Here is a 14,942-nt window from a genome sequence, read left to right as displayed (position 1 = left end):
GGGGGAATGTATCACACATATTGATGAGTGGTCCTTCGTTGCTAATCAAACAGCAGCACCTACAGCTCTAGTAGTGGACTAACCAAACAGCAGCACCTACAGCTCTAGTAGTGGACTAACCAAACAGCAGCACCTACAGCTCTAGTAGTGGACTAACCAAACAGCAGCACCTACAGCTCTAGTAGTGGAATAACCAAACAGCAGCACCTACAGCTCTAGTAGTGGACTGTGTGAATTTAAATATGCTCTCTCTAATTCTCTCTTTCTGTCTTTCTCTCGGAGGACCTGAGCCCTAGGACCATGCCCCAGGACTACCTGGTACGATGACTCCTTGCTGTCCCCAGTCCACCTGGCCGTGCTGCTGCTCCAGTTTCAACTGTTCTGCCTGCGGCTATGGAACCCTGACCTGTTCACCGGACGTGCTTGTTGCACCCTCGACAACTACTATGATTATTATTATTTGACCATGCTGGTCATTTATGAACATTTTAACATCTTGACCATGTTCTGTTATAATATCCACCCTGCACAGCCAGAAGAGGACTGGCCACCCCTCATAGCCTGGTTCCTCTCTAGGTTTCTTCCTAGGTTTTTGGCCTTTCTAGGGAGTTTTTCCTAGCCACCGTGCTTCTTTCACATGCATTGCTTGCTGTTTGGGGTTTTAGGCTGGGTTTCTGTACAGCACTATGAGATATCAGCTGATGTACGAAGGGCTATATAAATACATTTGATTTGATTTGATTTAGCACCTACAGCTCTAGTAGTGGACTAACCTAATGTCTAGAGTTTAGGCGATATATCCAATTTGATTAATTTGTAATATGTTTTTGCTCGATACTTCAAACGTCTATAGTTTTTATGAGCGTTTATTTCCGCTTGTTCTCATGTTGTCTTTTTGGTCTCGTCTCCTTTGCACCTTCCAATTTACCCTCCCCCCCACATCTTCCTCTCTGACAAGTGGTTTCAACTCGCTATTTGAAGTTTGGTCCAACAGAATGGGTCATATGGAAACCAACACACATTGAGACATTTTACTGTAATAGAGAAGCTAACTTCTTTAGCGATACCCTTTTTAAGTCGCGACTCCTCAAATTGCACAGAACAGACAACTAAAAATGAACATTGATTCTGGAAATGTAACGCTCAGTGTGTGTCGCACAGCGACAACCACCTACTGCTAACAGCATTTTAACCACAGACTTTTGTACAATAAGCATAATAATGTGTATTAAACATAAAACAAAAATATATAAACAATTGGCTACTCCTTCTCATTCTGAGAAACAAAGGTAGGCCACTTGATTTCAACATCTGAACACAGTGGACAGGCTAGCATGCTTTTCAAACAGTTGGAAACAGACAGACAGAAGAAGTGTGTTCGTAACAATTCATCTGTTCTACTTCGTTAGCTAGCAAATAGATTCAGCTAGACGCACAAATATTTATACCCCTTCCCCAAAGTGCTACCCTCCTGTTATTGTAATGGTGAGAGGTTAGCATGTCTTGGGGGTATGATATAAAATGCTAACCTCCCCTGTTATTGTAATGGTGAGAGGTTAGCATGTCTTTGGGGTATGATATAAAATGCTAACCTCCCCTGTTATTGTAATGGTGAGAGGTTAGCATGTCTTGGGGGTATGATATAAAATGCTAACCTCCCATGTTATTGTAATGGTGAGAGGTTAGCATGTCTTGGGGGTATGATATAAAATGCTAACCTCCCCTGTTATTGTAATGGTGAGAGGTTAGCATGTCTTGGGGGTATGATATAAAATGCTAACCTCCCCTGTTATTGTAATGGTGAGAGGTTAGCATGTCTTGGGGGTATGATATAAAATGCTAACCTCCCCTGTTATTGTAATGGTGAGAGGTTAGCATGTCTTGGGGGTATGATATAAAATGCTAACCTCCCCTGTTATTGTAATGGTGAGAGGTTAGCATGTCTTGGGGGTATGATATTTGTGCGTCTAACTTTCCAATACTTTTGTTTAACTAAAAAAAAAGGGGACTATGTACACAAAGGGCTGGATTTACTAAAAAAGGTTCACCCGATATGGAAGAAATACCCTCAAATTTTAGTCACAGTATCGTTTCAAATCCAAAGCGCTGGAGTTCAGAGCCAAAACAACAAGAAAAAAGTCCCTATCCCACTGTATGAACAGTCCTGTCCTGAAACAGAGCTTCTATTTCCTCTCCATTATAGTGGCCACTATAGTAGACGTCGATCAAGTGCACAAGGCTACATGTGTGCAAAAATAACATTCACTGAGTAAATAAATAAAATTATGTAATCCCCCTCTCACTCACACACGTGTTACTGTGAAGTTCAACACAACAAAAACACTGTATTACATTGTACACTTTCTGCCTGTGGGACATTTGTTCTACAATGTGCTGGCAGAAAGTGAGAGAGAGGGAAAGTGTGTGGTGTTCCTTTCACCTCTATAGTGGCGTCCATCTTAAACCAGGCCCAACTCCAGCTACACCTGTTTAACAAGCAACACCTCATTCTCACCCAACTCTCTCATTCAGAAAATTAACCACATACTGTAGAGGGAAAACGCTAGTTCGTTAGCTAGTTAACATTTCACACAGATTGCCAGGGTTCAGTAAGCAGCTAGCAGCGTTATAACTTGAAGAACGGCAAGGAGTCATATACCAGTTAAAAACATAGCGAATTTGGTTACTAATGTTAGCTCATCTGATGTAACGTTAGCTGTCTGACTTTATTAGCAAGCTAATTTTCACACCATAAACTCCATTATTTGATCATTTGAAGTTGGCTAATGTTGCTCAACATTTCTCTGGCTAGCTAGCGGAGAATTCGATCCAGCTGACAAGATACTTAAAAATACTTGTTCCACCACCTCAAACTTTCCAAATGTCAGTTGTTTTTCCAGTTACAGTTCATGAAGTCCGCTTCATCACCTTCTCACCACCGTCTCCGTGGTCAGGCTTCTCACCTAACGTTACCTCTGCGTTATCGTTCAGGGGACGCGCTGCTCTGCCTTTCCAGAGCGCCCCCGATTCTGTAACTAGCAAATTGGTTCTCTTCTCTCTTCAGTCGGGTGCTGCATTCTGTTGTTATGTGAATGACTGGCTGAGCCTTGGATACAGCAGCCAGTACCGCTCCAAACGCGGATCACTCGTTCTCTTACAGCCAGTACAGCTCCAAACGCCGATCACTCGTTCCCTTACAGCCAGTATCGCTCCAAACGCTGATCACTCGTTCCCTTACAGCCAGTACCGCTCCAAACGCGGATCACTCGTTCCCTTACAGCCAGTACCGCTCCAAAACGCGGATCACTCGTTCCCTTACAGCCAGTACCGCTCCAAACGCGGATCACTCGTTCCCTTACAGCCAGTACCGCTCCAAACGCGGATCACTCGTTCCCTTACAGCCAGTACCGCTCTAAACACGGATCACTCGTTCCCTTACAGCCAGTAGTGATCCAAGCCTCTCCCTCCCTCCCAAACTTTACTCATCAGATCTACACGAATCACGTAGGTCACCTATTTTGGATTCAAAAACGGCGAATTTCACCGAAAAGGTGACTAGTTTGCATCTCTGTATTTTGATAAAATTATACAATTATTAGTAGGTCTCAAGGTTGTGGAAGGCTTATATTTATCCTAAGTATAATTTCACAAGGCCTGAATTCATGACTGAAATGCAGCGCATTTGACTTTTTAAAATTGTACAACAAAGCTTATTTAGATTTAAAAATACCCACATTTTGTTGTTACAGCCTGGATTTTAGTAGGGTACTAACCTTAGTGATCATAGAGATCATGGCAGAGAGAGGCTGCTCTCCGTTGGTATCGATGACCAGCATCTCCTCTCCGAAGTCACAGAAGAGCTGTCCGAAGAGTCCCCGTGTGTCAGCGACCACCAGCTTGATGCCGTTACTGTGACAGAAGTCTCCAACGCGCTGCTGCTCCTCTAGAGGGGAGTTGGTCAGGACTACAACCTACAACAGAGACACATTATCACACATATAACATTATTACATTCAATGTTTAGAAAACAAACTAAAAAAGTAATTCAGAAGAGAATTGCATTAAGAACAAAATCAAGTCCAAACCCCGTCTCTACCATATATATGGTTCACAAGTTAGACAAATTAGGTGGGAGAATTTAGCATGATCAAAGTGAACAGAATGTCATTATGGCCGTGGTCAAAAAGTGGTCGCTGCTCAATTAAACTCTCACTGCGTTACTTCAAACGCTACCTGACAAGCTAGTAGGCTGCAGCTTCCTGTGTGATCTCTCCTGTTTCTGTAGTGAGACAGCTTGATGTACCAGGACACCCCCTGGACAGGACACTGGTCTACTTCCTGTTTCTGTAGTGAGACAGCTTGATGTACCAGGACACACCCTGGACAGGACACTGGTCTACTTCCTGTAGTGAGACAGCTTGATGTACAGGACACCCCCTGGACAGGACACTAGTCTATATCCTGTTTCTGCAGTGAGGCAGCTTGATGTACAGGACACCCCCTGGACAGGACACTTGTCTACTTCCTGTTTCTGTAGTGAGACAGCTTGATGTACCAGGACACCCCCTGGACAGGACACTGGTCTACTTCCTGTTTCTGTAGTGAGACAGCTTGATGTACAGGACACCCACTGGACAGGACACTAGTCTATCTCCTGTTTAAGTTTCAGTATGCAAAAAGTACCACAGTCAGTATACCGTGCAACGCTAGTCATCAGTAAGGGCTCCAGTGTAATGTAGTTTCACTAGGTACGGGGGTTGATGGGTAATGTAGTTTTACCTGGAACTGAGTCAGGTAATCGTCGGTGAGGGCTTCAGTGTAATGTAGTTTAACCAGGTAAGGGGGTTGATGGGTAATGTAGTTTTACCTGGAACTGAGTCAGGTAATCGTCGGTGAGGGCTTCAGTGTAGGCCACTACTGGTACGTAGCTGTTGAGTTCAGCCAGGCGAGTCTGAGACACCTCCGCCCTGTTCTTCCCTAGGTCCTCTTCTCTCAGGTAGAACTGGAGACAGAGACAGGGTTATTACCCAGACAAGGTTATTACACAGACAGGGTTATTACACAGACAGGGCTATTACAGAGACAGGGCTATTACAGAGACAGGGCTATTACAGAGTCAGGGTTATTACAGACAGGACCTCTTCTCTCAGGTAGAACTAACAGGAACTAAAAACACGTTACAATCAATATCATCTTGACTCGAGCATGCCCAAAGAGAAGCTCCACACACACACACACGTACCTGTGAGGAGAGGTCTCTCCACTCGGCCTGTCCCTGGTCATGCAGGGTAACACTCTTCACTCCTCCCAGGATGACATTCTTAGCGATCTCCACGCCCAGCCCTCTCAGCCCTGAGACCAGGACGTTGGAGCTCTGCATGCGTTTCATAGCATCATGGCCCAACACGTAGCTACGGAGGAGAGAATACATGCTTTATAAGACTACATAACACCTTTATAACACTACGTCAGCCCTCTCAGCCCTGAGACCAGGACGTTGGAGCTCTGCATGCGTTTCATAGCATCATGGCCCAACACGTAGCTACGGAGGAGAGAATACAGGCTTTATAAGACTACATAACACCTTTATAACACTACGTCAGCCCTCTCAGCCCTGAGACCAGGACGTTGGAGCTCTGCATGCGTTTCATAGCATCATGGGCCAACACGTAGCTACGGAGGAGAGAATACAGGCTTTATAAGACTACATAACACCTTTATAACATTACGTCAGCCCTCTCAGCCCTGAGACCAGGACGTTGGAGCTCTGCATGCGTTTCATAGCATCATGGCCCAACACGTAGCTACGGAGGAGAGAATACAGGCTCTATAAGACTACATAACACCTTTATAAAACGACGTCAGCCCTCTCAGCCCTGAGACCAGGATGTTGGAGCTCTGCATGCGTTTCATAGCCCAACACGTAGCTACGGAGGAGAGAATACAGGCTTTATAAGACTACATAACACCTTTATAACACTACGTCAGCCCCCTCAGGCCTGAGACCAGGACACTAGAGCTCTATGGAGAGAGACCAGAGCTGTGTTCAAATACTCATACTATTTGTAAAGTAAACTGAGTATACAGTATGCTATTGGTCATAGTATGGATATAGTTAGTATGCCAAAAGTTCCCGGATGTTGTACTAAATTCGCCAAAATACGAAGTATACAGGCAGAGGACACTATTTCCGTGCTTTTTGGGCCCATAATGCAATTCTTAAGAAAATGGGTGTGGCTTCACATCGTTTTCAGATTTGAAGAAAATTGCGGAAAATACGCAGCCGAAGTCCAACGAGAGCCGATACAAATTCATTGCTTTAACTTATGACAAATGTTGACAAATGTTGAACAATGTAATCAAGAAATTACTTTTCAAATAAGTTACTTTACACGTTATATTGGCTGATAATTTGTTAGCTACGCTGTCCTTACGAACCACATAGCATATCATTACAGCAGTATGGACCAGTATGTTAGCTAGCTACGCTGTCCTTATGAACCACACAGCATATCATTACAGCAGTACGGACCGGTATGTTAGCTACGCTGTCCTTATGAACCACACAGCATATCATTACAGCAGTATGGACCGGTATGTTAGCTACGCTGTCCTTATGAACCACACAGCATATCATTACAGCAGTATGGACCGGTATGTTAGCTAGCTACGCTGTCCTTACTAACCACACAGCATATCATTACAGCGGTATGGACCGGTATGTTAGCTAGCTACGCTGTCCTTATGAACCACATAGCATATCATTACAGCAGTATGGACCGGTATGTTAGCTAGCTATGTAACGTTAGTTGGCTACTCTGTCTATCTACTCCGATTTCAGAGCACTCTCGTCTGAGTGTCCCAGAGCGCAGAATAACTGATGAATTTACGAACGCTCAAAACCCGTTGAATATGGCCAGTGTCAGTAAACATCGGCAAAAAAATGCGTAATTAAATTGTTGCCCGGCAGCAGTTTGTCACCAACGCTCTGGGTAATTTATAAGGGTTATAGATGGGGTACTTACAGCTGTCTGGAGTACAGACCTTCATCGATCTCTGCATCATTGCCATTCTTAGCCATGCCCTGGAGAAAACAACAGGAGTGAAAACCAGTCAAACTAACCCAGCAATGTGAGAGACAGTTCAGTTGTGACAGACATAGAAGACAAACAGTGTGTGTGTGTGTACGTACGTTGGTGGGTGGGTGTGTGTGTGTACGTTGGTGGGTGGGTGTGTGTGTGTACGTACGTTGGTGGGTGTGTGAGACAGTTCAGTTCTGACAGAGTTAGAGGAGGAGCAGTGGGATCCCGTCTTCGTCTCGGAGTCTGACACGCGACGCTTCTTGGACAGCGGCGAGCTGGACATCTGAACACACACACACGCAATTATTAGTTTGACAACCTAACACAGCGACATAGACACACTTAGACGACGTACTGGCCCCCTGTCTGGAAGACAAACCACACTGTTTCGTCTCTACGTTATATCAGCATCGAACACGTCGCCCTCCCTAGGAGACGGGGTGACCTCGACAATTTATTGTTAAAACGAGAAGCTGCCTGGATCTTTAATTTAAAGACCCTTTCTCCCTTCAGTCTCAACGTAAACTTTGATCTGAAGCCATTCTTGTGATTATTGTGGATTTTGCTGTTGTAAATGTTTGTAGGCTTATGTAGCCACATTGTATCTATGACCATACGCTATCCATTAGCCACATGGTAACTATGACCGTACGCTATCCATTAGCCACATGGTATCTATGACCGTATGCTATTCATTCATGTTTTTTTATATACGAGTAAATCAACCAATGATATCAAGCCACAGCCGGCCATGATTACAGACACCTGTGTGTGTCCTTTAACACTCCATAAACTAGTGACCAACAGTGGTTGTCATTATACCCTGAGGAAGGCTGTTGAAATGTTGGTTATTCAATTATTACATCTGAGCTCCTAGAGAGTGAGGCTCTCCTTTCTGTCTGACAACACACACACACACAGACACACACACAGACACACACACACAGGTTAAACAGCTGACAGTAGTCCTAACAGGAGTGTCTGTATACTAACAAACTGCAGTACTGGACAGCCCTGACAACCTACTGAAGACTTTAAAATCAAAACATGAAATTTGATGACCATGATTCGGCTGGCAAGTCATGATTCGGCTGGCAAGTCATGATTCGGCTGGCAAGTCATGATTCGGCTGGCAAGTCATGATTCGGCTGGCAAGTCATGATTCGGCTGGCAAGTCATGATTCGGCTGGCAAGTCATGATTCGGCTGGCAAGTCATGATTCGGCTGGCAAGTCATGATTCGGCTGGCAAGTCATGATTCAGCTGGCAAGTCATGATTTAGCTGGTAAGTCATCTCAGTGCATTGAGACTGCCTGGCCAACAACTGACTAAATCCTTGCTGTCTGACCAGCCAATAGGATTAAATGAAGACTGCAGGGGGGAAAAGTTATTGTCCTTCAAAACAGCTGATGTAACAGTTGTAAGTATTGACAAGACAGTCATGACTTACAGAACAAGGACTGATGGTATGTATGCAGCATATATAGAGGGACTCTTATCACATCGACAGTTAGGAAAGACAGAACAACAAGCCTTCATCCAATCCCTCCTTCCACTACCCATCATTCAATTCTACTCACCCCAAGAGAAAATAGACAAATATTTGTATAAATTAACGAGCAGCTGCACTGGCCACTAGACAAACATCTGGTAGAACACGGACAAGGCCTGAGAACAGATATGAAGAGGTATTATCAAATATGGTAAAACAAGGACCAGAGCGGTCCCTGGGAACTAGAGCCCTGCACGGGGCCATTCATTTGAAGCCCCTACTTCTCATGCATGCGATGTTCAGGCTCTACCCCAATTTGCTATATGTCAAATTTAAGGCACCGTTAGTAAATCCATTAGTTTCTCCTCTCTGTCACTTGATCTCTGCGCAGGCAGATCGCTCTGCATGGATTCTGCTTTTGGCGGTGTGGAGTCTGAGTAACCATAGCAACGGCTCCACAACGAAGAGACATGAGATCAGTTTAGCTGTTAACTACTTTTCATCACTCTAAACACAAGACAAAACTCCAGGAAAATTCTGTGAAATAATCTCTCATCTTAATATTTGACGAGGTTATAGCCCTTCTGCCACCATGTTATGATCCTCATCAGATATGACTGGACTGTGCAGCAGAGCACGAGATAATGGCTCAGATTAAACGTTAGTGATCAATTTAGTGACAGAAAAGCCCCGCCAGCACCCGGCCAAGCCCCGCCCGCACCAGGCCGAGCCCCGCCCGGCCGAGCCCCGCCCGAGCCCTGCAAATCTCTACTGGTATTATACTATAAGGAAGGCCCACCCCATCTCTAATTGGTATTATACTATAAGGAAGGCCCACCCCGTCTCTACTGGTATTATACTATAAGGAAGGCCCACCCCATCTCTACTGGTATTATACTATAAGGAAGGCCCACCCCATCTCTACTGGTATTATACTATAAGGAAGGCCCACCCCATCTCTACTGGTATTATACTATAAGGAAGGCCCACCCCATCTCTACTGGTAATATGTATTATACTATAAACAAGGCCCACCCCATCTCTAATGGTATTATACTATAAGGAAGGCCCACCCCATCTCTACTGGTATTATACTATAAGGAAGGCTCACCCCATCTCTACTGGTATTATGTATTATACTATAAGGAAGGCCCACCCCATCTCTACTGGTATTATGTATTATACTATAAGCAAGGCCCACCCCATCTCTAATGGTATTATACTATAAGGAAGGCCCACCCCATCTCTACTGGTATTATACTATAAGGAAGGCTCACCCCATCTCTACTGGTATTATGTATTATACTATAAGGAAGGCCCACCCCATCTCTACTGGTATTATACTATAAGGAAGGCCCACCCCATCTCTACTGGTATTACGTATTATACTATGAGGAAGGCCCACCCCATCTCTACTGGTATTATACTATAAGGAAGGCCCACCCCATCTCTACTGGTATTACGTATTATACTATAAGTAAGGCCCACCCCATCTCTACTGGTATTATACTATAAGGAAGGCTCACCCCATCTCTACTGGTATTATGTATTATACTATAAGGAAGGCCCACCCCATCTCTACTGCTATTATGTATTATACTATAAGGAAGGCCCACCCCATCTCTACTGGTATTATACTATAAGGAAGGCCCACCCCATCTCTACTGGTATTACGTATTATACTATAAGTAAGGCCCACCCCATCTCTACTGGTATTATACTATAAGGAAGGCTCACCCCATCTCTACTGGTATTATGTATTATACTATAAGGAAGGCCCACCCCATCTCTACTGGTATTACGTATTATACTATAAGGAAGGCCCACCCCATCTCTACTGGTATTATACTATAAGGAAGGACCCACCCCATCTCTACTGGTATTATACTATAAGGAAGGCCCACCCCATCTCTACTGGTATTATACTATAAGGAAGGCTCACCCCATATCTATTGGTATTATACTATAAGGAAGGCTCACCCCATATCTATTGGTATTATACTATAAGGAAGGCTCACCCCATCTCTACTGGTAGTAGACTATAAGGAAGGCTCACCCCATCTCTACTGGTATTATACTATAAGGAAGGCTCACCCCATCTCTACTGGTATTAGAGTATAAGGAAGGCCCACCCCATCTCTACTGGTATTATACTATAAGGAAGACCCACCCAATCTCTACTGGTATTATACTATAAGGCCCACCCCATCTCTACTGGTATTACACTATAAGGAAGGCCCACCCCATCTCTACTGGTATTACACTATAAGGAAGGCCCACCCCATCTCTACTGGTATTATACTATAAGGAAGGCTCACCCCATTTCTACTGGTATTATACTATAAGGAAGGCCCACCCCATCTCTACTGGTATTATACTATAAGGAAGGCCCACCCCATCTCTACTGGTATTATGTATTATACTATAAGGAAGGATCACCCCATCGCTACTGGTATTATGTATTATACTATAAGGAAGGCTCACCCCATCTCTACTGGTATTATACTATAAGGAAGGCTCACCCCATCTCTACTGGTATTATACTATAAGGAAGGCCCACCCCATCTCTACTGGTATTATACTATAAGGAAGGCCCACCCCATCTCTACTGGTATTATGTATTATACTATAAGGAAGGCCCACCCCATCTCTACTGGTATTATACTATAAGGAAGGCCCACCCCATCTCTACTGGTATTATACTATAAGGAAGGCCCACCCCATCTCTACTGGTATTATGTATTATACTATAAGGAAGGATCACCCCATCGCTACTGGTATTATGTATTATACTATAAGGAAGGCTCACCCCATCTCTACTGGTATTATACTATAAGGAAGGCTCACCCCATCTCTACTGGTATTATACTATAAGGAAGGCCCACCCCATCTCTACTGGTATTATACTATAAGGAAGGCCCACCCATCTCTACTGGTATTATACTATAAGGAAGGCCCACCCCATCTCTACTGGTATTATACTATAAGCAAGGCCCACCCCATCTCTACTGGTATTATACTATAAGGAAGGCCCACCCCATCTCTACTGGTATTATACTATAAGGAAGGCCCACCCCATCTCTACTGGTATTATACAATAAGGAAGGCCCACCCCATCTCTACTGGTATTATATAATAAGGAAGGCCTACCCCATCTCTACTGGTAGTATACTATAAGGAAGGCCCACCCCATCTCTACTGGTATTATACTATAAGGAAGGCCCACCCCATCTCTACTGGTATTATACAATAAGGAAGGCCCACCCCATCTCTACTGGTATTATACTATAAGGAAGGCCCACCCCATCTCTACTGGTATTATGTATTATACTATAAGGAAGGCCCACCCCATCTCTACTGGTATTATACTATAAGGAAGGCCCACCCCATCTCTACTGGTATTATACTATAAGGAAGGCCCACCCCATCTCTACTGGTATTATGTATTATACTATAAGGAAGGATCACCCCATCGCTACTGGTATTATGTATTATACTATAAGGAAGGCTCACCCCATCTCTACTGGTATTATACTATAAGGAAGGCTCACCCCATCTCTACTGGTATTATACTATAAGGAAGGCCCACCCCATCTCTACTGGTATTATACTATAAGGAAGGCCCACCCCATCTCTACTGGTATTATACTATAAGGAAGGCCCACCCCATCTCTACTGGTATTATACAATAAGGAAGGCCCACCCCATCTCTACTGGTATTATATAATAAGGAAGGCCTACCCCATCTCTACTGGTATTATACTATAAGGAAGGCCCACCCCATCTCTACTGGTATTATACTATAAGGAAGGCCCACCCCATCTCTACTGGTATTATACTATAAGGAAGGCCCACCCCATCTCTACTGGTATTATACTATAAGGAAGGCCCACCACATCTCTACTGGTATTATACTATAAGGAAGGCTCACCCCATCTCTACTGGTATTATGTATTATACTATAAGGAAGGCTCACCCCATCTCTACTGGTATTATACTATAAGGAAGGCTCACCCCATCTCTACTGGTATTATGTATTATACTATAAGGAAGGCTCACCCCATCTCTACTGGTATTATACTATAAGGAAGGCTCACCCCATCTCTACTGGTATTATACTATAAGGAAGGCCCACCCCATCTCTACTGGTATTATACTATAAGGAAGGCTCACCCCATCTCTATTGGTATTATACTATAAGGAAGGCCCACCCCATCTCTACTGGTATTATACTATAAGGAAGGCCCACCCCATCTCTACTGGTATTATACTATAAGGAAGGCCCACCACATCTCTACTGGTATTATACTATAAGGAAGGCTCACCCCATCTCTACTGGTATTATGTATTATACTATAAGGAAGGCTCACCCCATCTCTACTGGTATTATACTATAAGGAAGGCCCACCCCATCTCTACTGGTATTATACTATAAGGAAGGCCCACCACATCTCTACTGGTATTATACTATAAGGAAGGCTCACCCCATCTCTACTGGTATTATGTATTATACTATAAGGAAGGCTCACCCCATCTCTACTGGTATTATACTATAAGGAAGGCTCACCCCATCTCTACTGGTATTATGTATTATACTATAAGGAAGGCTCACCCCATCTCTACTGGTATTATACTATAAGGAAGGCTCACCCCATCTCTAGTGGTATTATACTATAAGGAAGGCCCACCCCATCTCTACTGGTATTATACTATAAGGAAGGCTCACCCCATCTCTATTGGTATTATACTATAAGGAAGGCCCACCCCATCTCTACTGGTATTATACTATAAGGAAGGCCCACCCCATCTCTACTGGTATTATACTATAAGGAAGGCCCACCACATCTCTACTGGTATTATACTATAAGGAAGGCTCACCCCATCTCTACTGGTATTATGTATTATACTATAAGGAAGGCTCACCCCATCTCTACTGGTATTATACTATAAGGAAGGCTCACCCCATCTCTATTGGTATTATACTATAAGGAAGGCTCACCCCATCTCTACTGGTAGTAGACTATAAGGAAGGCTCACCCCATCTCTATTGGTATTATACTATAAGGAAGGCTCACCCCATCTCTACTGGTAGTAGACTATAAGGAAGGCTCACCCCATCTCTACTGGTATTAGACTATAAGGAAGGCTCATCCAATCTCTACTGGTATTATACTATAAGGAAGGCTCACCCCATCTCTACTGGTATTATGTATTATACTATAAGGAAGGCCCACCCCATCTATACTGGTATTACACTATAAGGAAGGCTCACCCCATCTCTACTGGTATTATACGATAAGGAAGGCCCACCCCATCTCTACTGGTATTATACTATAAGGAAGGCCCACCCCATCTCTACTGGTATTATACTATAAGGAAGGCCCACCCCATCTCTACTGGTATTATACTATAAGGAAGGCCCACCCCATCTCTACTGGTATTATACTATAAGGAAGGCCCACCCCATCTCTACTGGTATTATACTATAAGGAAGGCCCACCCCATCTCTACTGGTATTATACTATAAGGAAGGCTCACCCCATTTCTATTGGTATTATACTATAAGGAAGGCTCACCCCATCTCTACTGGTAGTAGACTATAAGGAAGGCTCACCCCATCTCTACTGGTATTACACTATAAGGAAGGCTCACCCCATCTCTACTGGTATTATACTATAAGGAAGGCCCACCCCATCACTACTGGTATTATGTATTATACTATAAGCAAGGCCCACCCCATCTCTAATGGTATTATACTATAAGGAAGGCCCACCCCATCTCTACTGGTATTATACTATAAGGAAGGCTCACCCCATCTCTACTGGTATTATGTATTATACTATAAGGAAGGCCCACCCCATCTCTACTGGTATTATACTATAAGGAAGGCCCACCCCATCTCTACTGGTATTATACTATAAGGAAGGCCCACCCCATCTCTACTGGTAATATGTATTATACTATAAGGAAGGCTCATCCCATCTCTACTGGTATTATACTATAAGGAAGGCCCACCCCATCTCTACTGGTATTATACTATAAGGAAGGCCCACCCCATCTCTACTGGTATTATACTATAAGGAAGGCCCACCCCATCTCTACTGGTATTATACTATAAGGAAGGCCCACCCCATTTCTACTGGTATTATACTATAAGGAAGGCCCACCCCATCTCTACTGGTAATATGTATTATACTATAAGGAAGGCTCATCCCATCTCTACTGGTATTATACTATAAGGAAGGCCCACCCCATCTCTACTGGTAATATGTATTATACTATAAGGAAGGCTCATCCCATCTCTATTGGTATTATACTATAAGGAAGGCTCACCCCATCTCTATTGGTATTATACTATAAGGAAGGCTC

The 14,942-nt window shown here is 43.8% G+C and overlaps 1 protein-coding gene across 1 annotated transcript in view; it reads right to left on the bottom strand.

The window, feature by feature from the left end:
• The window catches only part of LOC106566326 (ubiquitin-like modifier activating enzyme 1), a 74,799-nt gene that overhangs the window by 33,977 nt on the left and 25,880 nt on the right, over window positions 1-14,942 (bottom strand). The window contains 5 exon segments of the mRNA XM_045692799.1: window positions 3,774-3,971; window positions 4,868-5,002; window positions 5,243-5,411; window positions 7,026-7,084; window positions 7,249-7,365. Of these exon segments, the coding sequence (XP_045548755.1) occupies window positions 3,774-3,971; window positions 4,868-5,002; window positions 5,243-5,411; window positions 7,026-7,084; window positions 7,249-7,365 (678 nt within the window).

This window comes from Salmo salar, chromosome ssa13 (assembly GCF_905237065.1).
Source record: "Salmo salar chromosome ssa13, Ssal_v3.1, whole genome shotgun sequence".
Lineage (NCBI taxonomy): Eukaryota > Metazoa > Chordata > Actinopteri > Salmoniformes > Salmonidae > Salmo > Salmo salar.
Note: the sequence above shows the minus strand (reverse complement) of the source record. Positions and strands in the feature narration are given on the sequence as shown.